We start from the raw sequence: 25,270 nt of genomic DNA on the forward strand, positions 1-25,270 counted from the left end.
CTACAAAAGGCAAAAAGACAAAAAGAAAGAAAAAAGAAAGACTAATTTCACCTTTTCTAATAATTAAAATAATAATCATCAATTGGAAACAATCTGCATGATATAGAAAAAGAGAAGAAAAATATCACCCATACTCCTGTCACTAAGTAGTAACATTTTGGTACATTTGCTCGTCTTTTGTCTTCATTCATATCTTTTTGTCTCATGTGAATGGGAAGCATGCATAGCTTGGGATGTGGCTGATGGTTAAGCAAAAATGGAAAGCCCAGGGATCCTCAGTGGCATTTAATGAGGGGTGGCGTGGTCTCTAGCCAGACATCTTTCTGCTTGTTTTATTTCATTTTGTATTTTCTCTCTGTAAAATGAGGATCATCACTGTCTCAAATGATGAGAAGATAAGTGAATGACTTTTTCAAGGACAGTATCTGGTACTTACCATGTGCCCAATAAATGTAAGTTTCCATTCTCTTGGTAAGAAATGAACTCTGATTGGGAGTTCCCGTCGTGGCTTAGTGGAAACGAATCCGACTGGTATCCATGAGGATGTGGGTTTGATCCCTGGCCTTGCTCAGCGGGTTAGAACTGGCGTCGCCATGAGCTGTGGTATAGTTCGCAGACATGGCTTAGATCTGGCATTACTGTGGCTGTGGTGTAGACCAGCAGCTACAGCTCCCATTCGACCCCTAGCCTGGGAACCTCCATGTGCCGTGAGTACAGCTCTAAAAAGCAAAAAAAAAAAAAAAAAAAAGAAAAAGAAAAAAGAAATGAACCCTGATTGCCAGGTACCAACCGTTCTGAGTGCTTTACACATATTAATTTATTCAAGCCTCACAACCCCCCTTTGATGAAGGAGCGGCAATTATCCTTATTTTATAGACAAAGAACCTGAGGCATGAGTGGTTGAGTGACCTGCCCAAAGTCAAACACCTGCGAGGTGATTGGCTGGACCAGGAGCCCAAGCAGCTGGCTGTGGAATCGACATTGGTTATTCAGGTTATGCAGCCTGCCACGTGCTAGAGTTGATTTAAGCTCAGGCTCTGAGTGTGTAGTTGGGCCACACAGTCCACCGGGGACAATGTCACCAGTTTAAGCCTGTGCGTGAGGGCACTTGGCTTTCTTCTGCACGTGCTCCACGCTGGCTAAGTCCTCGGCCCCGTGGGTGGGGGGTTTTGAGTCAAAAGTAAATTTGGAGCAGATTAAATATTTATTTATTTATTTTTCTTTTTGTCTTTTCTAGGGCCGCATCCACGGCATATGGAGGTTCCCAGGCTTGGGGTCCAATCAGAACTGTAGCCACCAGCCTACACCAGAGCCATAGCAACTTGGGATTTGAGCCGTGTCTGCAACCTACACCACAGCTCATGACAATGCTGGATCCTTAACCCACTGAGCGAGGCCAGGGATTGAACCCACAACCTCATGGTTCCTAGTTGGATTCATTAATCACTGAGCCACGACAAGAACTCCAGATTACATATTTAATAGTTAGGTTAAAAGTTCTGGCTAGTCATTTGGCTCTTTCCCCTATCCACCCTTTGCCAGTCTTTCTGCAGGGTTGACAGAGAGGTCACTGGCTGAGATCTGCAGATAGTTAGGCTTCTGGTTTCAGAAAGAATCAGAAACATGCTGAATGTCAGTGGTATAAGTTGCACACGTGGTCCATTTGGGAGGGCGAGGACAAGCGTCAGCCAGAGGAGCAGGAAGTACAAACACACTGGGCCGAGCCGTACAGAGCGCACCTGTGCGTGGCTAAAGGGTTAGGTAGGGACCCTTTGTCATAACGAAGCTGCCTCACAAGGTGGGTGAGCAGGAAGAGAAGGGTTTTAAGGACAAGTAGATGGCATGCCTGTGATGGAACATGCCAGATACAATACGGGACTGAGGGAATGCAGAGTGAGCTTCCTAGATGGTAAATAATGAGTGAAAAAGCAAAAAAAAAGGAAAATGATGAAAGGATAGTGACTCGAAAGATTAGATCTAAGTATGTGGGTACCAAGAGGTCAGCAGTAGGGACAAGGGGTTTTCAAGAAAGGGCGCTTCCCTGAGAATGTCCGCGAAACCTTCCAGAAACGTCCAGTCATCGGAAAATGAAGAAGAGCTTGTTAGACCAAGAACAGAAATCTGAACCTAAGGACATCAGTTCTTAAAATCTTCCTCCACAAGCCAAGGAAGCCGAGAATGCAGGCCCTCTCCACCTCCAGGTGACAAAGGGGCAAGTGCTGGGAGCCGCTGGCAGTGACAGCAGAGGCCCTCTCACAGGATGGGAAGAGCCGTGCGTGACAGACATGAGTAGGGACAAGAAGAAAACAGAAACAGAAAACCATGGACATGACTTTCCACGAAGCCAGTTATGAAAATGAATACACACGAGCACCCAGCCTCAATCCAAGGAGTTTCTCCAAAGGGTTCTGAGGACAGCTTTGCCCTGTATCAGTGCACTTCTGTCTGCTTAATCTCAAAATGCTGCTCCTTCGAAACATAAGGCAGCAAAGCTGCCCTGAGCTATGCCAACTGTTTGTTGAAAGGCTTGGCCAAGAGTCCCCCAACATGGGTCCTCTCTACTCCATGAAAGCAGCTGCTGATGACAGGGAACAAGAGTTAGGGCTGAATTCTCCTTTCCAAACTGTCTCCCAACCTTATATAGAAAGTGACTAAAAGAAGGCGTTCCCGTTGTGTCTCAGCAGGTTAAGAAACTGACTGGTATCCATGAGGATGTGGGTTTGATCCCTGGTCTTGCTCAGTGGGTTAAGGATCTGGCGTTGCCGTGAGCTGTGGTGTAGGTCGCAGATGTGGCTAGGATGCCAAGTTGCTGTGTCTTTGGCGTAGGCCGGTGGCTACAGCTAGGATTCGACCCCTAGCCTGGGAACCTCCATATGCCGCAGGAGCCGCCCTAGAAAAGGCAAAAAGACCAAAAAAAAAAATCAGTAAAGATTAGCTTTGGATTCATAAATTATAGATAAAACTATTTTATTATCCAATGTTACTGAAAAATAAAAAGAGTTTAAAGTTGGGAGTTCCCAACGTGGCTTGGTGGTAACCTGACTAGGATCCATGAAGATGTGGGTTTGACCCCTGGCCTCACTCAGTGGGTTAAGGATCTGGCATTGCCATGAGCTGTGGTGTAGGTTGCAGACACAGCTTGGATCCTCTGTTGCTGTGGCTGTGGTGTAGGCCGGCAGCTATAGCTCCGATTCAACCTGTAGCGTGTGAACCTCCATATGCTGCAGGAGCAGCCCTAGAAAAGGCAAAAAGACCAAAAAAAAAAAATCAGTAAAGATTAGCTTTGGATTCATAAATTATAGATAAAACTATTTTATTATCCAATGTTACTGAAAAATAAAAAGAGTTTAAAGTTGGGAGTTCCCAACGTGGCTCGGTGGTAACCTGACTAGGATCCATGAAGATGTGGGTTTGACCCCTGGCCTCACTCAGTGGGTTAAGGATCTGGCATTGCCATGAGCTGTGGTGTAGGTCACAGATGTGGCTCTGATCCCAGGTTGCTGTGGCTGTGACGTAGGCCAGCAGCGGTAGCTCCGATTCGACCCCTAGCCTGGGAGCTTCCATATGCTGCAAGTGCGGCCCTAAAAAGAAAAAAAAAGAGCTTAAGGTCATCGAGCTCCATTTTAGGTGCATCGCACAACTTTCCCCTTTATAATCAACGGTGATTTGACAAATCTGTACGGTGTGCCTACCATGAGCCACTCACTGTCTGAGGACCTGAGGATATAGTGCTTTAAAAGCACAAAACTGAAGAAGAGCTGGCCGTGGGCCTTGACCTTGCTGAGCTCACTGTCCCTTAAAGGGAGCCGACCATGCACGTGAACATTTGCTGGTGGTCCTGAGTGCCCTGAAGGGAAGGCCCAGGTGCAGGAAGAACCTGTGTGTGGTAGATGAGGCCGTCTCGGAGGAGGTAAGGTTCTACTTGGGACCAGAAGGTGGAGGAAGAGCCAGCCAAGCGCAGAAGCATCAGGAGTGCATTCCAGGTGGAGAGAACTGCATGGGCGAGAGCGGAGAGCTTGGCGGGCTCCAGGTGCCCAGGGCAGGCTAGTGGGGACGTGGGGAGCAAAGGGAGAGATGCTGAAGGGTGGGTGTGCAGGCGCCAGGTCCCTTGAGGCTTTGCAGCCAAGCTATTAGCAACTTGGATTTTCTCCAGAGTGCATGGTTTTATTAGATGACATAATTCATTTTCTTTTCTTTTTTTTTTTTTTTTTGCTTTTTTAGGGCCACACCCAAGGCATATGGAAGTTCCCAGGCTAGGGGTGGAATCAGAGCTGCAGCTGCTGGCCTACACCACAGCCATAACAACGCAGGATCCCAGTCACGTCTGCAACCTATACCATAGCTCATGGCAATGCCGGATCCTTAAGCCACTGAGCAAGGCCAGGGCTCGAACCAGCATCCTCATGGATACTAGTCGGTTCGTTACCGCTGAGCCACAACAGGAACTCGTTTACTTTTTTAAAAAGGTGATGCTGGCTCCTGGGTTGCAGGGGACAGGAGTGGCTGTGGCCAGAGAGGAAGCTGTTCCCTCCTGGACAAAACACAACAAAAAAGGGCGAAACAGTTGATTCTCAGAACTAGGTTCTTCCTGAGGTTGTAACCTGCTGAGGAGATGGGAGCTCCCTCTCCTCATCCGCATTTAAACTCAGTAGGAACCACAATCTAAAAGGATCTGGGGAGACAGGATTATCAGGCCCGGCCCAGCTCTCTGCATCTTTTGCTCCAGCTTCCCATCCTTCCCCAGCTTTCGTGGTGTTCAGGGGAGCTACCGGAACAGGACGATCTGGAACTTTTTCTCCAGTATTGGTTGAAACTCACTTCAGAAAGCAGTTAAAGACTCTATTGAAATACCAAACAGTAAAGCAGTCAGTATATATTCATGAGTTGTTAATATGAGGGGTGGAATATGAATGTAGGTATCGTAGGAAGTAGAAATACGTAGGTGGTTGGCCTGGATTTCTTAACTATTTGGCAAAGAAAGATGATACTGGGGTAGTGGGTCCCCCCCTCCTTTTTTTTTTTTTTCAGTTGTTTGCTATGGGGTTTTTTTTTTTCTTTCATTTTTTAACTTCTTTTAAAAGTATAGTTGGTTTACAATGTTGTACCAATTTCTGCTGTACAGCAACCACGGTCATTTTTTTTAGCCGCTGCTAAATCTTCTCAAGTCAGCTTCACTTTGTTTCCTCATTCAGTTTGTGATACCATGACTGGAGAACAGCAAGAAATAGTCTTAAAAAAACAGCCGTCAAAAATGGCTCATTAGTTTTGCCAGCAAGCGTCACTGTGGAATTTCTTTTCATTAGGACATGTGAATTTTAAAATGTTTATTAGCTGTCCAGGTTCTTCCAGAAAGAGAATTACGGCAGAAAAAGTGTGCTCTGGTGGTTGGTGATTTTTCCTGCATTCCTTCCAGCCTGCTTCCTCCTTGGTGTCGGGCATCCGGAAAAACCCACTCAGGAGGAGTTCCTGTCGTGGCTCAGTGGTTAACTAGGAACCATGAGGTTGCAGGTTCGATCCCTGGCCTCACTCAGTTAAGGATCCGGCGTTGCCGTGAGCTGTGGTGTAGGTCGCAGACACAACTTGGATCTGGCGCTGCTATGGCTGTGGTGTAGGCCGAACGGCTACAGCTCCGACTAGACCCCCTAGCCTGGGAACCTCCATATGCTGTGGGAGCAGCCCTAGAAATGGCAAAAAAGACAAACAAATGAAAAAACAAACCCACTCACGAGTCCCGGGAACCAGCCCACCCAGGGTGGGGGGAGGCGAGGGTGAGTGGGGAGGCTGTGCTATGACTTAGCCTGGGGGCCACATCAGCAACTGGCTACAAGCAACAAGTTTTACAAACCCTCACCCCCAGTTGTTACCCTCAGCTGGTCTCCTGGAGAGCACGGCTGAGCTGCTGATCTCCGCTGGGATTGAGAACCATGCTTTGCAGATCCTTAAAAAGATGAGCTTGTCTCATATTCGCCATGCTTCCATCTCTATCCCGTTTGCCTGCTCTTCCTACCAGCCCTTCACTCCAGCAGCCCGCACCCTGGACCATCTGTTTGTGGTACCTCCTGGGGGGGGGCACGCAGAACGAGAAAGGGGCTCAGCCACTGTGCCAAAGAGACAGAGCCAGCGGTTGTGGTTTAGGCAAAACAGTGAGGAAGTTATTAAGTGCCACAAAGGTTTTGTGAAAGCTCGGACCTGGTCTTTATTGTTTTCCCCCCAACAGACAGCATCAGGATCTAGAGGAGACAGGGAAAGGCAAGCTTGCTGTCAGAATGGATTCTCCCAGGGGGTAGTCTTGGATGTGCTGTATACATTTGTGTTCTCTTTATGTTCGTGGGTTTGATGATGAGATAGCTTTGAGTATACTTTCCACCTGAGCTTAAGCCAGATGGCCATTGGGGTTGGTGCTGCTGAGAATTGTAGGAGAAATTGGAGACTGCATGATGAATTCTGCAAAAGGCTTTGATATGCTAACTCTGGGCAAGGCTCTTGCTATTACTTCCTGCGTAAATTACTTGTGTCTGTTTTACGTGAAAAAAAGAGAGCTCAGAGAAGCTCTAAAATGAAGGTACCGTTGAAGACAAACATGAAAATGATTTGTTCATTAAGCACTTACCCCGTGTGCAGGCAGCATGCTTGAGTCACTAGACATTATCTAGAAATTTGATAGCAACCCTAAAGGCTACGTATAAATAGCAGCAGTTTGCTGAGTGCTGAATATATGCCAGATTCTATTCTGAGTACTTTACCTGAATTAGCTTATTTATGCTTCTCGACAACCCAATGAAAGCCATTGGTCCTTTGCACCCATTTCAGAGATGGGAGAATGGAGGTGCAGAGAGGACCAGGTCACAGAGCTGGTTCACCGGCAGGGGCAGGACTCCAACTCAGAGCAGCAGACCCTAGAGCCAGGCTCCTGACATGGTGTGTCCTGCCTCTTATTCTCATGTTTCCATGGAGGAACCTAAAGCTTTTGGCATCTACCTGCCCAGCATCATTCAGCTCACAAGTGACAGCTCCGCAGCCAGGTCTTCAGATGTCAAGTCTAGAGGAATATTGAATATCTTCAAAGCCAGGAATCCCAAATTTGGTGAGAAAAGTAATGTAACAAAGGCGGTGATGGTGCTTAGGTAAAACTAAGGCAAAGATGAAAACTTGACCTTAGACGTGGATACTCCCAGCTGACTCCCTGGTCTCCTCCCTCCTTGTCCTGAAATACAAAGACATCAACACCATTCATAATCCCACCGCTTCTCAGCTCAGGCCTTTGCAGATGAGAAACAGAAGGCATTTGCACCTTCTCCTGCTCAAAGGACACGGTGCAGGGGCTACCCATCAACTCTCAGAGGCTTAGAAAGATCCTCAGAGACAGACATTGAAAACACACCACTGTCACCCAGCGCGACAAACCCACTTCAAAGTCTTCAGTCCCATTAAGAGGAGGCCTCGAAGGTACAGTCAGGGGGTTTGGAAATTCAGGAGCCAAGGCTCTCCCAGGGAGAAGAAATGCATCTGTTTCTGCGGCAGAACACATGGACCACTCAGAGCTTAACATTTTTCTGTGCCTCCCTGGGTGTGTAGAGGAAAAGAGTTTATGGGAATGATGTTGGGGACTGGGGGTGAGGGTGGAGGGTGGATTTCAACGAACACACAAAAGGCTTGCCTCCAGCGCAGTGGAATCTAAACAATCTGAAATAGCTTGGGCTCAAAGTTGGCCTGTGCCCCTCTGAGCTCCCACCCACTGGACAGAGCCAGGGCTGCCGCCCTCGGAGATGGCGCTCTTTACAGCGACACTGGGAAACGGAGACGAGAGACAGTGCAATCAGTGGGGGCTTGTCTCGGGGGCCACCTCCTTTGACAGTGGCTTTAGAGACCCTGGTTTTCACTTACTCACCGATGGATACTGACTTCTAGGAGGGTTCAGCTTCATGATAGGCAGTATACCTTTCGTTCCCTTTGGTGGGGAAAATCTGGTCCCCTCAGATTGAGAAGTGCACGTTATTGCTTCACAGAAACACAGCATCCACCTTGCAGAGTAGCGCATCCACCTTGCTCTGGGCAAAGCACCTGGTTGAGGGGCTGGCTTTGCCCTCTGCGCGCCGCTGCGCTGCCTGCTCTCGCTGTGGGGTTGAGTCTCACGCATCCCCATGTGGACGTATTTGTGCACCTGCCCGGGAACAGCATCACGCTTGACTTCCTGTGTTCTTGTTTTTGCCAGAGATGTGTATGCAGACCCGGGCCCTGCGGATACTGGCGCCTCTGACTCCTTTGGCCCGGAGCACCTCACCTCTGATCCACAGCACCGGAAAGCAGCATGGTCAGGAGCCGCTAAACTTCGGCTGAAGCACAGGTAAGAGGCACAGAGGGCTGTGCCGAGCGGTTCAGCAGAGGGACTTGGAGCGAGGCTGGACAAGGTTCAGGCTGATGAGTGAGGTGAGGAGGGGCTGAATGGCGAGGTCAGATGGGAGCTTAGAGTTCAGAAGAAAACACTTTAAGGACAGCTTTCTTTTCTTTTTAATTTTGCCTTTTAGGGCCACACCTGTGGCATATGAAGGTTCCCAGGCTAGGGGTCGAATCGGAGCTATAGCCGCCGGCCTACACCACAGCTCACAGCAACACTGGACCCTTAAGCCACTGAGCAAGGCCAGGGATTGAACCCACGACCTCATGGTTCCTAGTCAGATTCGTTTCCATTGCGCCATGACGGGAACTTCTAAGGGCAGCTTTCAAACTAGGTTCTGAAGAAGCATAAAGTTCCTTGAAGGTAATCGGCGGGGGGTGGGGGGGGAAGGGGTCCCTCAAATCATTTGATGCAAATATCTTTTAAAAAAAGCATACACCTTCAGAGAGGAGTTCCCGCTGTGGCGCAACGGGATTGTCAATGTCTCTGGAGCACTGGGATGCAGGTTCGATCCCCAGCCTGGCACAGTGGGTTAAAGGACCTTGCATTGCCACAGCTGTGGCGTAATTTACAACTGGGGCTCAGATCTGAACCCTGGCCCAGGAACCCTATGTGCTGTGGGGTGGCCAAAAAAGAAAAAAAAAACTATGTTCAGGGAGTTTCCGCTGTGGTTCAGCGGGTTAAGAATCCAGCTGCAGCAGCTCAGGTCCCTGCAGAGGCACAGGCTTGATCCCTGGTGGCACAGTGGGTTAAACGATCTGGTATTGCCAAAGCTGCTTGGTAGGTCCCAACTGTGGCTTGGATTCAGTCCCTGGCCCAGGAACTTCCATATGGCTCAGTATGCCATAAAAAAGAGCTAAATAAAAATAAAAAAACACTCAGAAGTGTTTTTAAAACTGTAATTAAAAACAGTTGAGTTTCAGTCCTTGCTTAGCAGTTAACGAACCCGACTGGCCTGGCCTTGCTCAGTGGGTTAAGGATCTGGTGTTGCTGTGGCTGTGATGTAGGCCAGCAGCTATAGCTCCGACTAGACCCCTAGCCTGGGAACCTCCATATGCTTAGGGTGTGGCCCTAAAAAGCAAAAAAAAAAAAAAAAAGGCTGCAGCTGGAGTTCCCGTCATGGCTCAGCGGTTAACGAACCCGACTAGGATCCATGAGGATGTGGGTTCGATCTCTTGCCTTGTTCAGTGGGTTAAGGATCCAGCGTTGCCGTGAGTTGCTACGTAGGTTGCAGATGAGGCTTGGATCCTGCATCAGCTCCAATTTGACCTCTAGCCTGGGAACCTCCATATGCCGCAGGTGTGCCCTAAAAAGCAAAACAAACAAACAAAACCAAACCCAGCTGGTGCTGGCGTTCTCAGCATGGTCGAGGCCCCTGGTGCTGTCTGCGTGAAGGAGACTGGAAGGGGCAGACAGGCAAGCTGTGTCCTTTTGAAAAAGTCAGGCACTGGATGTTGCAAACATCACACCTGCTCACATCCTACTGGCTGGAATTTCTACTCTACTTACACTCTAAGAACTTTACAGGTGTCTCGTCTCCAGAACTGTATTGTGAGCCCCTGCAATAGTCCCCCTCTTTCCTCTCCTCTGGGGTCTCTGCAACCCGGGTTTCACTGATGTGGGGCTGCACTTGGAAATTGGCGTGGTTCTCATCCAATTATGTTCAGATCCTGAATCCTGCCTGTTCTGTTTTTTACTTTTTATTTGGAAATACTTTCAAAGTCGCAAAAATAGTATCGAAATTTCTCATACATCCATCATGTCACTTTCCCTAATGTTAAGATCTCTTACAGCTATGGTATAAATATTAAAACTAAGAGGAGTTCCTGCTGTGGCACAGGGGGTTAGGAATCCAACTGTAGCAGCTTGGGTGCTCTGCAGAGGCACGGGTTCCATCCCTGGCCCGGTGCAGTGTGTTAAAGGATCTGGTGTTGGCCGGGACTGCTGTGTAGGTTGCAGCTGCAGCTCATTTGTAATCTCTGGCCTGGGAAATTCCATATGCTGCAGATGCAGCTATAAAAGATAATAATAGTAAAATAAAACTAAGAAATTAGCATTAGTTAACAACAAGTTCCTACTGTATAGCACAGGGAGCTATAGTCAATGTCCTGTGATAAACCATAATGGAATAGAATTTGAAAAAGGATGTGTGTATATGTGTAACTGAATCACTTTGCTGTACAGCAGAAATTGACACATTGTAAAATCAACTATACTCCAGTAAAATAAATAAACAAAAAAAGAAACTAGCGTTGGTGTAATCCTTTTTTTTTGACTACACCCCCAGCATGTGGAAGTTCCCAGGCTAGGGATCGAAACTGTGCCACAGCCGCAACCTGCACCACAGCTGCAGCAACGCCAGAGCCTTAACCTGCTGTGCCACATGGGAGCTTCCAGTGTAACACTATTCACTACAGCCTGTAAGACTTTTATAGACTTTATTCAGATTTCATCTTTTTTTTTAACCTGCTAATGTCCCTTTTCCATTCCTATGTTGTGTTTAATCATCACATTTCCTTAGTCTCCTCGAATCTGTGCTGCTTCTTCCATCTTTCCTTGTCCTCTATGACCTTGATGCTTTTGAAGAGTATGGACCAGCTATCTGGTAGAATGCCTTCTATCTTGGTTTGTCTGATATTGTCTCACGATCGGATTGAGGTTATGCATTTTTGGCAAACATACCACAAAAGTGACGTGACCGTCTTGGTGTGTCCTCTCTGGGGTCACATGGTGTCAATATGTGTTATTACTGGTGATGTTAACCTTTGATTGCCTGGTTAAGGTGAGGTCAGCCAGGTTTCTTCACTCTCAAGTTGTTACGTGTATCTTGTAATAGGTATGTATTTTGGTGGGCGATAGCTTTGAGGCTATGCAAACATTCTTCCTCCTCAGGCTTTCTCCTGCTGATTTCAGCAGCCATGGAAAGATATTTGCCTGCGGTAGTTATTACTGAAACGTTCTGAATATGAGTCTGTATTTCTTTTATTCCTTCCTCGTTTATTCATTGGAAGTCTTCCATCAGGAAGAGCTGTCTCTTTCCCCCACTTATTTGTCCAGCTATTTATATCAGTAAGGAGTCCTTCGTATTATTTTATTCTGCAGGTTATAATCCAAGACTGTTATTTACACTATTGCTCACTTTGTTCCAGCTTTGGCCGTCTTTGTCCTTTAAGCTGGCTGTGGTCTAAATCCTGTTTTGCAGTGTGGGAGGGGGTGAAGTGCGGATGTCTTTAGGGAGAGCAGGCACGATGTGCTTAGTGTCTTGGGAGTCTTACAGGTATGGATGTGGGAGGCTAGTAGTGGGCAGTGAGCAAGTCTAATTCATGACAGGTCATGACCCCTATACTGATTTTGGAATTGCAAAGGGCTTGGATCACCTTGTAAGCCAATTCCAAGTCCAATGGGGCATGGGTGTATGTAGCTCCTTTTTCATGGAGTAACTAACCAGAAAGGAGTTTTTCACTTATACATAAGGAAAAGGAAAGAGCAGAAGGAAGAAACTCCATCCTTGCCTCCCCCCACCCCAAGGTCTATACAGGGACCAGCCAAACCACCAAGCTACAGAGAGAAACTCTTAGTGGTCCAGGGCTTAATATTCTCATACCTCCAACCCTTCCTTTCCTGCTCAGATCCCTGAATTCTCTCTCGTCTAACTTGTCAGTAGGAATCCTATGATCTAGGACTCATATGATCTAGGACTCCTATGAAGTTGTCTTGGCAGAACTTCTCCCTAAAATCTGTCAAGCCTCAGGCTAGGGTAGTTCAATGAGTTAAATAGACCGAAATGTTTCACCTAAAAAACAAACAAACAAACAAAAAACAACAACACCTCAGGGAGTTCCCATCGTGACTCAGTGGTTAACGAATCTGACTAGGAACCATGACGTTGCAGGTTTGATCCCTGGCCTTGCTCAGTGGGTTTAGGAGCCAGCGTTGCCATGGGCTGTGGTGTGGGTTGCAGATGCGGCTCGGATCTCTGAGTTGCTGTGGCTGTGGTGTAGGCCTGCGGCTACAGCTCCTATTTGACCCCTAGCCTGGGAATCTCCATATGCCGCAGGAACAGCCCTAGAAAACACCAAAAAAAACACCAAAAAACAAAAAAACAAAAAACAAAAAAAAACTCAGAGATTTTCCCCAGCCAGTGCTTCCTCCGTGAAGTTCTCATCCCTTCCTCACCCGCCACTGAGGGTCACCATCATTATAAGGACTTTCCCATCTCATCAGGAAGCACTTACCCATACGTGGCCATGTGGGCTCTAGAAAGGGAATTGAGGTGAATGGGTAATAGACGCTCAGGCTTTGACTTCATTCATTCTCACGTGGGCAGCAAGGTGAGCTCAGCTGGCACTTGCATTTCTATTGGCAGTGAGTTCTGTCCCTGTACTGCCGCCCCGGTGTGTCAGGGAGCCTCAGTGGATGTTGGTGTAGGACCGCCTTCAGTCGCCTCGCCCACTGTGGGAAGCTTCAAGCCATTAACAGACATTTTTGCAGACAGCGGCATTTTTGCCTGTGGAGGAGGACGTGGGTTTAGCAGAGGAGATCAATTAAAAAGAAAACTTCCTGATTGCAGTTTGATGCATTTTTTCCACAGATGATTTTCCTTCCTTGCCTCCTCCTCCTCCTGCCCACAGCCTAGAATTCTGGCCTTTCCAAGCTGTGTGTTGTTGTCTGATGATGCTGGCTCTTCTCAGAGAGTTACCAAGTGTCTCTTTCTCTCCTTTCCTCTTAGAGAGCAGGAGTTGACTTTTACTGGGCGATTTACAGAAGTGGCTGGCAATGAGCCCCTCCCACGTACGTGAAGCTTAGTGTGTTCCAGTCAGTTCAGGCCCCCTGAGGGGAGGCGCATGGAACCGCCTGGAATCGTTGAGAATCGAGGAGCAGATAGAGCAGTCACAGGGTGAAATGGCTTTTTATCCCACTCCTGAGTATGACTTGCAGTTGGCCAGAGGGTTGTTATCTAGGATGTTCCTCTTTGCCACCAGGTAAGCCCGCTCTTCTGTTAGAATGAATCTTGAGTGGCAGGATTCTCCCCTGCCAAGCCTTTTACATGTGTCTTTTTGATGGGGTGCCGTATCTATTTATTAAGCCAAATTAATAACCAACCGCTTGTTAAGTTCAAGCCCATTTCTCTTCAGTGTCACGGAAGGTCACATGATTTGAGCACCTTGGGAAATTCTTTGTGCTGTTAATATGTGGGAATTGTCAGTCATTCTCTCTGATACATAGAGTTGCCGTATTTCTTATGATGTACTATTTAGAGTGGCTTTTGATCTCATTCATGTTAGCAGTTGCTTTTTGTGTCGTGTGCCTTGTGGTTTTGCTTCCCTATTTCCCCAGGGAATTTCAGGGTAGCAGTTTCTCTTTCTCTGGAGGAACTGGTACTTATCTGTGTCCTAGGAGCCAAGTTCTCTATTCTTATTGCCAATGTTTGTGTAAAAAAAAGGAACCTGCAACTGTCTTCTCAATTTTGAAGACAAGGTGTGGTCTTCTCGTTTAACTTTGAGTTTACCTGAAAAGAAGTGTTTGTACCTTATTTAACTCCATCACCATGGAAGGCTTAAATACTTGATTATCCTTGCTTTGCAGGAGTTTGAATGCAGCTCTTATCCTTATCATCGCTGATATGAAATTTTTGTTCAGAGCTATGCTTAATGCCACTCTTTATGTCTAGGGATGCTTTTACTTAAAACATGATATGGCAGAGAACAGGTGGCCGTGCCGTTGAAGTCAGGCACTAGAATTCAAGGTGACTTGAGTATTTATTCTGACAGGCATTCATCTTATTGGTATACCATGTGCCAGGTAAAAAAGAAAATATGAACTGCTTAAATTATAAAACACACATACATAGAGATCCTGGGCTGGTTTTTCAAGTTTGCTTTGGCCATCTTTCATGTGAAGGTGAATAAGAGAGAGCATTCTTCTGAGTTGTGTTATTTTTTCCCCAACAGTGTCACGTTGGGTGTGAATGGTGGTGGCTGGTAAACTCCTCCTTGTTGTAAAATTCATTCTGGAGATATTGGTACATAGGAACTGTGGGACTGGGGTTCTCTACCTTAAAACCCTCACTATTCTTTTCATTCCGGTTTTGGTAATATTTGAAAACTTTATTTCAGTGAATAATTCTTTTTCCAGTATGATTTTAAAATGTAGATTCTTCTTTTGCCCATCGATTAAGGTTCTTATCTAAAATTAATGCTTTCTGTCCTCTCCCTTGTTTTCTTGCTGCCTTTAATTTCTCATTTGCCGCCTCTTCCTTTGAATGAGGAGAAAGTGAAATAGAGAAAAGAAAAACACAATCAGATGCATCAGACTCGCTCCAAAAGAGAACTTAGTGTCTTTGGCGTTGGACGTTTGGGGAGCATGTATTTGTTTTTGTTGAATGGGATGGTGTTTAGAAAAAAATCACGACCAAGAGGTAAGGCTTCTACCACACACACACACACACACACACACACACACACACACACACACAAAAAACCTTTCTATACTTGTCTTGGCAAATGAAATGCAGTCTGTGCACTGGCATTGTATAAAAATTAATTAGCTTGATTTTGAAATATCCTGGCTGGTATTTGTTTTAAAGGGCATCCTTTAAACCCTCAAGGATGTTCTTCTGTGGATTTACACCTTGGGAAGGGGGTGTATCCCCTGTTGTGGTGGGGCCCTGCCCTTCCTGCCCTCAGCTGGCAGCCCCTGCCCTGGGTGGAGGGGGAGAGCCCGCCCACCTTCCCCTGTGCTGCTGAGCTGCTCCTGATCTGGGCGAGCCTCGGGTGATGCCGGGGCACACACTGCGTTTCTAGTTCTCTGCAACTATTTGATCCCCTCTGAGATCCATGAGAGTGTGTTTATGAGTGTCTGTGTGTGGAAGGTCAAAACAAATAGCAGGGAGGTGATTTCTCTCCCCAAATCCAGCAACAGATTCTGTGGCACAGAGAAATAGTAAAGAAGAAAATTTTATTTACTTTTGGCGGTACCCGTGACATGCTGAAGTGCCCAGGCCAGGCATCAAACCCGTGCCACAGCATTGACAACACCAGTCCTTAACCCACTGAGCCACCAGTCCTTAACACGTGGGAACTCCCAAGAGTTTTAAAGTTGTAATATCTGATATCTGAAGACATCAGTACAGCCAGTCTCTCCTTCCTTCTTCCAGCAAATAAAACGTCCAGTTCAAAACTGATAGTTGAGGAGTTCCTATCATGGCGCAGTGGTTAACGAATCCGACTAGGAACCATGAGATTGTGGGTTTGATCCCTGGCCTTGCTCAGTGGGTTAAGGATCCGGTGTTGCCGAGTTGCTGTGGCTGTGGTGTAGACCGGCGGCTACAGCTCCGATTCAACCCCTAGCCTGAGAACCTCCATATGCTGCAGGAAGCGGCCCAAGAAAAGGCAAAAAGACCAAAAAAAAAATTGATAGTTGAGAAGAAATTGTTGATAATCAGAGCATATGGTAGTCTATGTATGCTTTGCTAGCCTATTGTAATTGAATTTGCAAGTCAAAGAAAGATGAAGGTGGATGTTGTTACAGAGCAAAGATGTTAAGAGTGTCGCCATCACTTCTGCCATGACTCCCAGGCAGACATCGAAGTGTCGGGAGGAGAGTTGACTATTCTGATTCCTCAGTAGCCATCAGAGTTGAGGGGAGGAGTGTAGAAAGAGGGGAATATTGAGAAAAAGATATTTCAGCATCATCCCCCCATTGGTGACTAAGTGAAAAACGCCTATCCCCATGGCTGGTCCCCTCTTTTTTATGGTTATCAATAAAACTTAATCCTTAAGAAATGTTTCAAAACAGAGGACTAGGATGAGATAAACTTCCAGTGAAAGCTGTTGAAACAGGTGTGGAAGAATGGGGTAAACTGTCTTACAAGGAAAGGGATGTGTGTGGTTTTCTTAACTCTTTATGCAAATTTTAGGTGGCAGAGTCTTATTTTGTCTGGTAGCTGATTTCACTCTTACTTGTAATTCAGTTGCCAAAGCCAGAAGTCCCTGGGGCATATTATCAGGATGTGACATTTAAAAAGAACTTCTCTTTCCAGAAAGGACTGTGTGTTGCTATGGGGTTATATTACCTAATGCACATACCTTTCTATCCACTGAACCACTTTTTAAAGACACAGATGTTATTAGTGAGGGCAATTATAAAAGCCTTGGAAATGTTAGCTTGTTAGATTTTTCTGTGGATCCAAAAAAGTCTGGGGAGTCCCTGTCGTGGCTCAGTGGTAACAAACCTGACTAGTATCCATGAGGATGTGGGTTTGAGACCCCTGGGCTCTCTCAATGGGTTAAGGATCTGGTGTTGCCATGAGATGTTAGTGTAGGTCGCAGATGCAGCTTGGATCCTGCGTTGCTGTGACTGCGGCGTAGGCTGGCGGCTACAACTCTGATTGGACCCCTAGACTGGGAACTTCCATATGCCACAGGTGCAGCCCTAAAATGACCCCCCCCCCCCCCAAAATCTGAAGTATAGCCTCGAGGAGCCCAGTAGTCATAGAAACTAGAGGTTAGATGTGCTGAAAATGGCTAAGAGGGTGAACACACACAATCAGAAGTATGTTAAAGAACAATCACTACCTTTTTCTACATTTTGGAGGATGATTTTTTTTTCAACTCTAAAAATTCTCGAGAGCTTCTCTGTCTCCTGTGAACATGTAGAAAACATATCTCAATAAAGGGTGTTTTGGGTTTTTTTTTGTCTTTTTGCCATTTCTTGGGCCACTTCCTCGGCATATGGAGGTTCCCAGGCTAGGGGTTGAATCGGAGCTGCAGCTGCCGGCCTACACCACAGCTCATGGCAATGCCAGATCCTTAACCCACTGAGCGAGGCCAGGGATCAAACCCAAAACCTCATCGTTCCTAGTCGGATTTGTTAACCACTGAGCCACCACGGGAACTCCTAGGGTGATTTTTTTTTTTTATTCCAGAGAGAATTCCATCTGGATCTATAAATAAAACAGTGTTATGAGTGCAGCCCAGTGCAGCTTGACTTAGTCATAATTTTTTTCCTTCCTTCCTTCCTTCCTTCCTTCCTTTCTTACTTTTTCTCCTTTATTTTCTTTTTCATTTCTTTTTAGGGCCACACCTGCAGCCCATGGAGGTTCCCGGGCTAAGGGCCGCACTAGATCTGAGCCCATCTATGACCTACCCTTCAGCTTTCGGCAGTGCCGAATCTTTAACCCACTGAGTAAGGCCAGAGATTGATCTTGCATCCTCACAGACACTAGCTGGGTTCTTAACTGCTGAGCCACAGCAGGAACCCCGGTTGTAGTTTTCATGGTCTGTGTATTTCTGTCATCAGGGTTTGGGGGTGCGTCGTTTTCCTATAAACAGGAAATGTCTAAAAAGTCATTGTTGTCCACGTCCGAATCAGTTCTTCTGTACTAAAGGTAGAGTTGTAATGCCCCCTAATTACTTGCACAGTGACGTTTAACATCCATGTTAAGTTTGTTTCTCCTTTAAAGCATGAAAGGGGCAATTTAGCCATAAGTACCAGAATTGCACGTACATTTTATTTTGAGCCAGCAATCCCCCTTATTTTGAGCCGGCAGATATGTCGGCATAAATAGAAAACAGTGTATGGACATGGTTCTTCATTGAAGTATTATTTGTAATAACAAAAAATGTCTACAGAAAGGGTTTGGTTAAATAAATACGGTATACGCCCCCAGCGGAATACCAGGAGGCTAAAAGGAAAAGCCAGACTGTGAGGAAGCTCTGTAAATACCGATCGAGAATGATCTCCAGTATGTGTTGTTAAGTTCAAAAATGCAAGGGGTTGACCACCACACAGCTTTCCTTTTGTGAAGGGGTGAAACGAGATCTGTTCATATTTGCTTATATTTGCATAACAAAGCACTGGGGAAAATATATAAGAAAATAACCACAAACGTTCCCTGTAGGGAGAAGAGAAATGGTTCGTGGAAGGGGCTGGGAAGCAGGGAAAGTAAGATTTCTCAATGACTTCTTTTTTTAACTCAATGAATTTATCACATCTGTAGTTGTATAATGATCATCACAATCCAATTTCACAGGATTTCCATCCCACAACCCAATTTCTCAATGATTTTGATCTTTTAAAAAAAACTGTATGAATGAATTACCTATTCAAAACAATACCAGCAATAAAATAGGGAAAATACTAAGATTTGGTCCATTTTGGTAATAAGTACATGAGTGTTTTTAATCTTCATTTGCATGCATTTATGGATGTTCGAAGTATTTCATAATGTTTTTAAAAGCGGAAGAGAAATAGGGACAAAAATAATAGCAAGGTGCAAAAAGAACCTTAAGGAAGATGCTTTATCCTCTGCTAATAAGCACGTGGTGTTCAGTAAGTATATCATGAAGACCCTCAACCCAAATCCAGGACATGTTAATTCTAATATATTGGTATTATTGTATTTTCTTTCTTTTTTGGGGGGGAGGTTAGACTAGAACCTTGTTATGATGGACTTAGCTGCGTTGTGCACTAAACAAATGATGGCAAGGAGTGGTTTGTAAATGGATGAAGAATTTGATGTTTTATTTGGTCATGCTGGTAGTCGGCATATATTTGATATTCTCACCCATTCAGCTCACATCCAGTTCATAACTGGCATGGTTTACAATGTTACTGCGCCCAGAAGAGCCCAAGCAAAGTCTCCGTTGTAACAGCTCATCAAGGAATAGCATCAACCAACGAATTAACTCCCACTGCTTAGAACTGCTTATGTTCCAAGTTGTGTTGTCTCCTTCTCCATTCATCCCAAGCATACCAATCCTGCCAGGTCATTGAAAGTCGCAGTCTTGTTACCAGGCCTTTTGACCAGCTGCAGACCCCATTCTTGATCACTGGCAGCTCGTGTGCTTTGGGGTACCAACACCAAAATTCTCAGAGCCTACCTGGCCCAAGGTGATCTCCTGACTTTCCTCCCTTCTGTCCCTCATGCACAAGGCTCTGGCTCTGCTCTCTTCTGCTCCTTGGAAACCTCCAATTCATTACTGCAAAACCTCCCTTTCCTCTCCCCTACCCCCCGGGCTCTTTGCATGGTTAATTCTTTCCCATCATTTAGATCTGGTTTGCATGTCACCCTCTCGAAGAGGCCATCCCTCACCCAAAGCAGGACCCTCATCACATTCTCACATGCCCCAGTTTTATTTCCTCCAGAGACCTTCTGACTCCAGGAAAGCACCCTGTTTATTTGCTTTCTTGCTAATTGTCTGTCTCTCTGCTCTGCCCACCTCACCTCATTTATGCTGCTCATTGCTCGGAAGTTAAGAACACTGGCTCTGGGGACAGATGCGTGAGTCGAAATAGCAGCTCTGCTCCTCACAACCCTCGAGACGGGGGACAGGTTGCCCACTCGCTCCTGATGACCTCATTTTCTCATTAATGGCCCTACATCGATCGTAAGGATAGAGTATGAAATTTAAGTGCAAGAACACGTGTCAATTTTCTAGAATGATGCTTGGCACTCAGTAGGACTTCAAAGAGTTTTCGAGTGAATGAGTTAATACCTTGAGGCTGTTGAATACTTTTTCTTGCATCTGAGGGTCCCCGGTAAGATTATAAACTCCTTGAGGCCATCTGTAACCCTCCCCCTTACCCCCACTCCCATCCCAGAGCTCCATTGGTATTTGAACAAGGCAGAAGACACATGGCAGATGATGGGTGAATACTGCTCGAAGGACCTGAGCTGCTTTATTGTAGGTTTCTCCAAAAGTTGCTTTGCATTCCGGAATCTCTGTGTTCAGGCAAAATCATCTGAGGACATCGTGTCACTTGCTAATTCCAGTTTCATCAGCCTGCCCATCCCACGCAGTCAGGCTTCCTTGTTTGCGGTTAGGAAGACAACAAAAGGGCTGTGTTTGAATTACACCCACACACCAAACTTTGTTTGCTCAGTTTTAAAATTAAGTCGTCTTCTGACTCTTATCGATAGGCTCATGACGAAATGTGCTTTGGGAACATATCTCCCTTATCTTCTTTTAGATCAAAGCGATCCTAAAAGCTAAAAGCATGCTGTACTCTTGAGGAATGCTTATGAAATTACTGGCATCCTTGCAAAAGTCGGTAAACAGCTGCTTGACTTTTTTGGTTATCTCAAGGTACAGGGAACTATATTTTTTAAAATGGGATGCTATTTTAAAAATAATTTGCTTTTTTATAGGTAACACATGTACACGGCACACAAATCAAAAGTTAAAGAAAGGAAATAGAGTGAAAAAGAAGTTTTCCTCCCCAGAGGCAGTCACTGGTTCTGGTTCCTCAAGTATTCTCCTAAAATATTCTTTACATGAATAAATGTAAGTGATTATCATGCCTCCCCCCACACACACACACATATACACGGCAGGATAATGTAGGCACCATTCTGCATCGTAGTGTTGTCCTTTTTTTTTTTTTCTTTTTAGGGCTGCACTCACGGCATATGGAAGTTCCCCGGGCTAGGAGCTGCAAATCGGAGCTACAGCTGCTGGCCTACACCACAGCCATAACAACACCGGATCCTTAACCCACTGACTGAGGCCAGGGACCAGACTCGCATCCTCATGCATACTAGTTGGGTTCTTAACCCGCCGAGCCACAACAGGAACTCCCTTACTGTTGTCCTCTAACTGTACACTTGGAGATATTTTCATATCATTATGTATAGAACTACTCAGTGTTTTTTTGTTTGTTGTTTGTTTGCTTTTTAGGGCTGCACCTGCAGTGTATGGAAGTTCCCAGGCTAGGGGTCAAAGCAGAGCTGCAGCTGCCAGCCTACACCACAGCCCTAACAATGCCAGATCTGAGCTGTGCTTGCGACCTACACCACAGCTGACAGCAACGCTGGATCCTAAACTCACTGAGCTAGGCCAGGGATTGAACCTGTGTCCTCATGGATCCTAGTTGGGTTTGTTAACCACTGAGCCACAGAGGGAACTCCTACTCAGTTCTTTCAGTGGCCACACAAGTATCCCATCCTGTGGAGGTACCACACTGGCTCAACTGGTCTGCTGTTGCTGAGCATTGGGTTTTTGTCTTTTGATGGATATGTCATTTAAAAGTTATTCTACTGAATGTTGCCAAACTGCTCTTTATTGAGGTTGTACTCATTTATAAGAGTTGGGCTATATTTTGGTCATCATTTGCATTATTCTTTTCCTCATTTCATCACTTAACTGTACATATCAGAAGAATCTTATAAAAGAAAGATTTATCTCTGAAACCTTCTCCCAACAGCTGTTCTGCATCCAAGAGAAAAGGCGGATGTTTTTCAGAACCTGTGATGAAGTCTGCCCCCACCTCCTACCCCAGGGCAAATAGTTCCCTCTGCAGTCTGCTCCGCAAGCAGCTCCCCACGTGGGGTGTCCCCGCTTGGCATTGCCAGTCTTGGGCACTTACCTCATCTTTTCTGTAGGAATTACTTCTTTATGATTTTCTATTTACTAGAGAATTACTACTCCATTTGGTCTTCCCACCAGAATATAAGCCCCTTAAGGGGGGAGACCATGTCTTCGTTATTTAAAATCTTTTTTTTTTTTTTGATAGGCAAGAAATAGATTTATTAGGCTAGGACGCTTGTGAGATGCAAGTGGGTAGGCACGGAAGCTCTGCTAAAATCTTTTAAATATCTCTCTGGTCAGTTTCAGCTCCTCAGTCCTCATCTATCATGTCCCTTGAGCCCCACCCTCCACATCAAGTCCTCTCACTCTTCCTTTTGGGGCTTTATAATGAAAATAGGGGTCAACGGGGATGAAGTCCCTACACTGTCCCCGACTTGCTCCCTTTCATACTGGGGAGCATCAACCTCTCACCTCCTGATTTCTTCTCGTCTCAGCAGAACTGGCCTCCTTCCCGTAGATGGCCATGCCTGCCACGTGCCCTAGAATGCCATCTTTTGCCGTTTCCTCATGAGTCCTAAGGACTGTTAGCCTCTCTCCATTCCATGTCTTCAGCGCGTGCTTGCCCTCCCTGTCTCCGACAGATTTGCTCCTACTTCTCATTATTTAAAACAACACAGCAAGCATGAACCCTTCACACTGCCTAGCTCCCTCTCGTCTTCTAGTTCAAGTTCCCTTTCTCTCCTTTAGAGCCAAGTTCTTGAAAGACTCACCTGCCCTTGGAGTTCCCATTGTGGCGCAGTGGTTGGCAAATCTGACTAGGAACCATGAGGTGGCGGGTTCGATCCCTGGCCCTGCTAAGTGGGCTAAAGATCCGGTGTTGCTCTGAGCTGTGGTATGGGTCGCAGATGCGGCTCGGATCCCCTGTTGCTGTGGCTGTGGTGTAGGCCGGCAGCTACAGCTCCAATTAGACCCCTGGCCTGGGAACCTCCATATGCCACAGGAGCGGCCCTAGAAAAGGCAAAAAGCCAAAAAAAAAAAAAAAAAAGAAGCACCTGCTCTTGCTCTTCCCATCTTCTCTTTCATTCCCCTCTCACCCCATCCTAATCTGGCCTCTGCCCATCATTCCATGGCCATGACTTACCAGTCATCAGATCTGGTGGACGTGCCTCCGCCCGCATCAGACTGATCTCTCTGTAGTGGCCGGGATGGATGTTGACAGTTCTCCTTGTTCTGTGAAGCTCCCACATTCTCCTCCTTTTCCTCCTTCTCTGGAAGCTTCTTGGACTCCCTGCAGCCCCACTCCACCTAGTACCCCCCAAATTGTGATAGTTCTCAGAGACCCCTCCTTAAAGTACTTCCTTTCTGTCTCCCTGCGCAAGGAAAGCAACTTGATTTTCCTCAAAGGCCGTGTGTTTTGTGACTCCAGAATTTCTTTTTTTTTTTTTTTTCTTTTTTGTCTTTTCTGGGCCACTCCCGCGGCACATGGAGGTTCCCAGGCTAGGGGTCTAATCGGAGCTGTAGCCACTAGCCTATGCCAGAGCCACCAGCAATGCGGGATCCGAGCCGCGTCTACAACCTACACCACAGCTCACGGCAACGCCGGATCCTCACCCCACTGAGCAAGGCCAGGGATTGAACCCGCAACCTCATGGTTCCTAGTCGGATTCGTTAACCACTGAGCCACGATGGGAACACCCAATTAAATGTATTGTATTGATGGATAGTTGATTTACAGTGTTGGGTTAATTTCTGCTGTGTAGCAAAGTGATGCACTTTTATTTACATACACATGGGTATGTGTGTGTACGATATACATTCTTTTTCACATTCTTTTCCATTATGGTTTATTACAGGATAGTGAATATAGTTCCCTGCGCTGTCCAGTAGGACCTTGTTTTTATGCATTCTATGTATAATGGTTTGCCTCTGCTAACCCCAAACTCCCAATCCACCCCTCCCCCCTGGCAGCCACAAGTCAGTTCTCTGTGTCTGAGTGACTCGTTCTCAGTTCGGTGAGCACCTTGTACAGGTCTCTGTACCATCTCGCTGGATGACCATTGACTTGGCTGTCTCTTCTACTGGACTGTGAATTGTTTGGGCCTGATGACACTTGGTTCTCCTTTGCATCCGCAGTGCCAGCAGAGTGGCTGGCATGCAGGGAGCCTGGATGGACACCCTTGAACAAGCGGGAAGGAATGAGTGGATAGGGTAGATGTAAAAGCAAGCCTTGCTGTTGTCTTTGAGCCCAAAGAGAAGTTTTCTTCACTTAATTTTGGTGAAACAGCTCCATGTGTCTTCACTGTTCTCTGCACAGCCTTCTTTTATATGTTAGAGTCTGATTCAGAATGTTCAGCAAGGGGTCTGATCGTGAAGGGGCTGGACCATCAAACAGAAGCCCGGGCGGCTCTATTCTACTTCAGGGTACCTCCTCTCCTCTCTCCATTGAGGTTTCAGACAAGAGGGCTTCTCAGGAATCCCTGAAGTTACTCGTAAACATCATCTCATACCTAGTCTCCTTGATGGGAAGAGGGATCTTCTTTCTGTATCGTTGTAGGGTTTTTCAGGCCCTGTCCGTTTGCCTTGGATGGGGAAAGTTTCGCAGCACTGGTGTTTTTAGCTGGGGGTGAGCAGATACTGCTGGGCTATAAAGCTGCTGAAGAGCCATCCTCGGCATTAGCATCCTCAGGGGTGTGGCTGAGTTCACTCTTTGCCTTGCTCCATCGGCTTCTCAAGGCCAATGCCTGTCCAGGGCTAGCATCCTACTACTGAGAGGGGTCCTGCCAACTCCTCTTACCAGGTGGCCAGACCAGGGGGCAGGAAGATGACGAGTGGTTTTTTCTCCTTATGTATTCTGGACCCTTTGTGTCCAAAATGGTACGCATATGAACGGTCTTCAGGTGCCTTAGGCTAAAGAGACTTTATATTTTTTTAAGTTCTGGGCTTTTGCCGTATGTAAGCCACAGCATTTATTGAGCCTAAAGTCATTGGCCTGGGTGTCAACACTGACTCTGGGATTTACAGGCTGCGGGATTCGGGCCAATCCTTGAGGGGCTTGGAGTATCAGGAAGGATTTCTCATCACTAGATGGAACTGGCTGATAAAGTGGGACTCTTAAGTCAGTGAGGAGCTGGAGGTCAGGGAAGCAGCCTGGCTTCGAGGAACTGGTTGAAGAGTCATCACCCTATTTTTGAAGGAGCAGGGTGCAAAGGTCAAAGTGGGGCTAATAGCAAGAACACCGGACTGCTACGAAACGGAGGCTTTAACCTAGGGCTCCCTGAATGCCCCCTCTGCGAAATGGCTCATCGAACTTGGGGGCAGTGCTGAACCCCGAGGAACGGGTTAGCTGGGACCTGCTATGAGGCTTAGAGACGTATGGGGCAAGGAGCCAAGCAGGTTGTCATTTATTGGCTTCTGTGGTTGGTTTCTTGTTTTGCATCCTGCTTCATTGCTTGAACCCAAAGCTGGGTTCCTATTCCTCAACCAAACTTGAGTTCTCTTGCCTGTGCCCGGGTAAAGCCAGTCTCCTGGCACCAGTGGTGGTGAAGGAGAGCACAGCGTTTCCTGC

General features: G+C 46.4%; 1 protein-coding gene across 8 annotated transcripts in view; it reads left to right on the forward strand.

The window, feature by feature from the left end:
* The window catches only part of SHROOM3 (shroom family member 3), a 347,616-nt gene that overhangs the window by 273,149 nt on the left and 49,197 nt on the right, over positions 1 to 25,270 (forward strand). For 7 of the 8 annotated variants that reach the window (XM_047799667.1, XM_047799666.1, XM_047799670.1 and 4 more), the window contains one exon: positions 8,213 to 8,344. In XM_047799667.1, the coding sequence (XP_047655623.1) occupies positions 8,213 to 8,344 (132 nt within the window). Of the gene's footprint in view, positions 1 to 8,212; positions 8,345 to 12,995; positions 13,378 to 25,270 lie in introns of those variants that run through there. The other variant, XM_047799668.1, reaches the window with a different exon arrangement.

The sequence above is a fragment of the Phacochoerus africanus genome, chromosome 10 (assembly GCF_016906955.1).
Source record: "Phacochoerus africanus isolate WHEZ1 chromosome 10, ROS_Pafr_v1, whole genome shotgun sequence".
Taxonomy (NCBI): domain Eukaryota; kingdom Metazoa; phylum Chordata; class Mammalia; order Artiodactyla; family Suidae; genus Phacochoerus; species Phacochoerus africanus.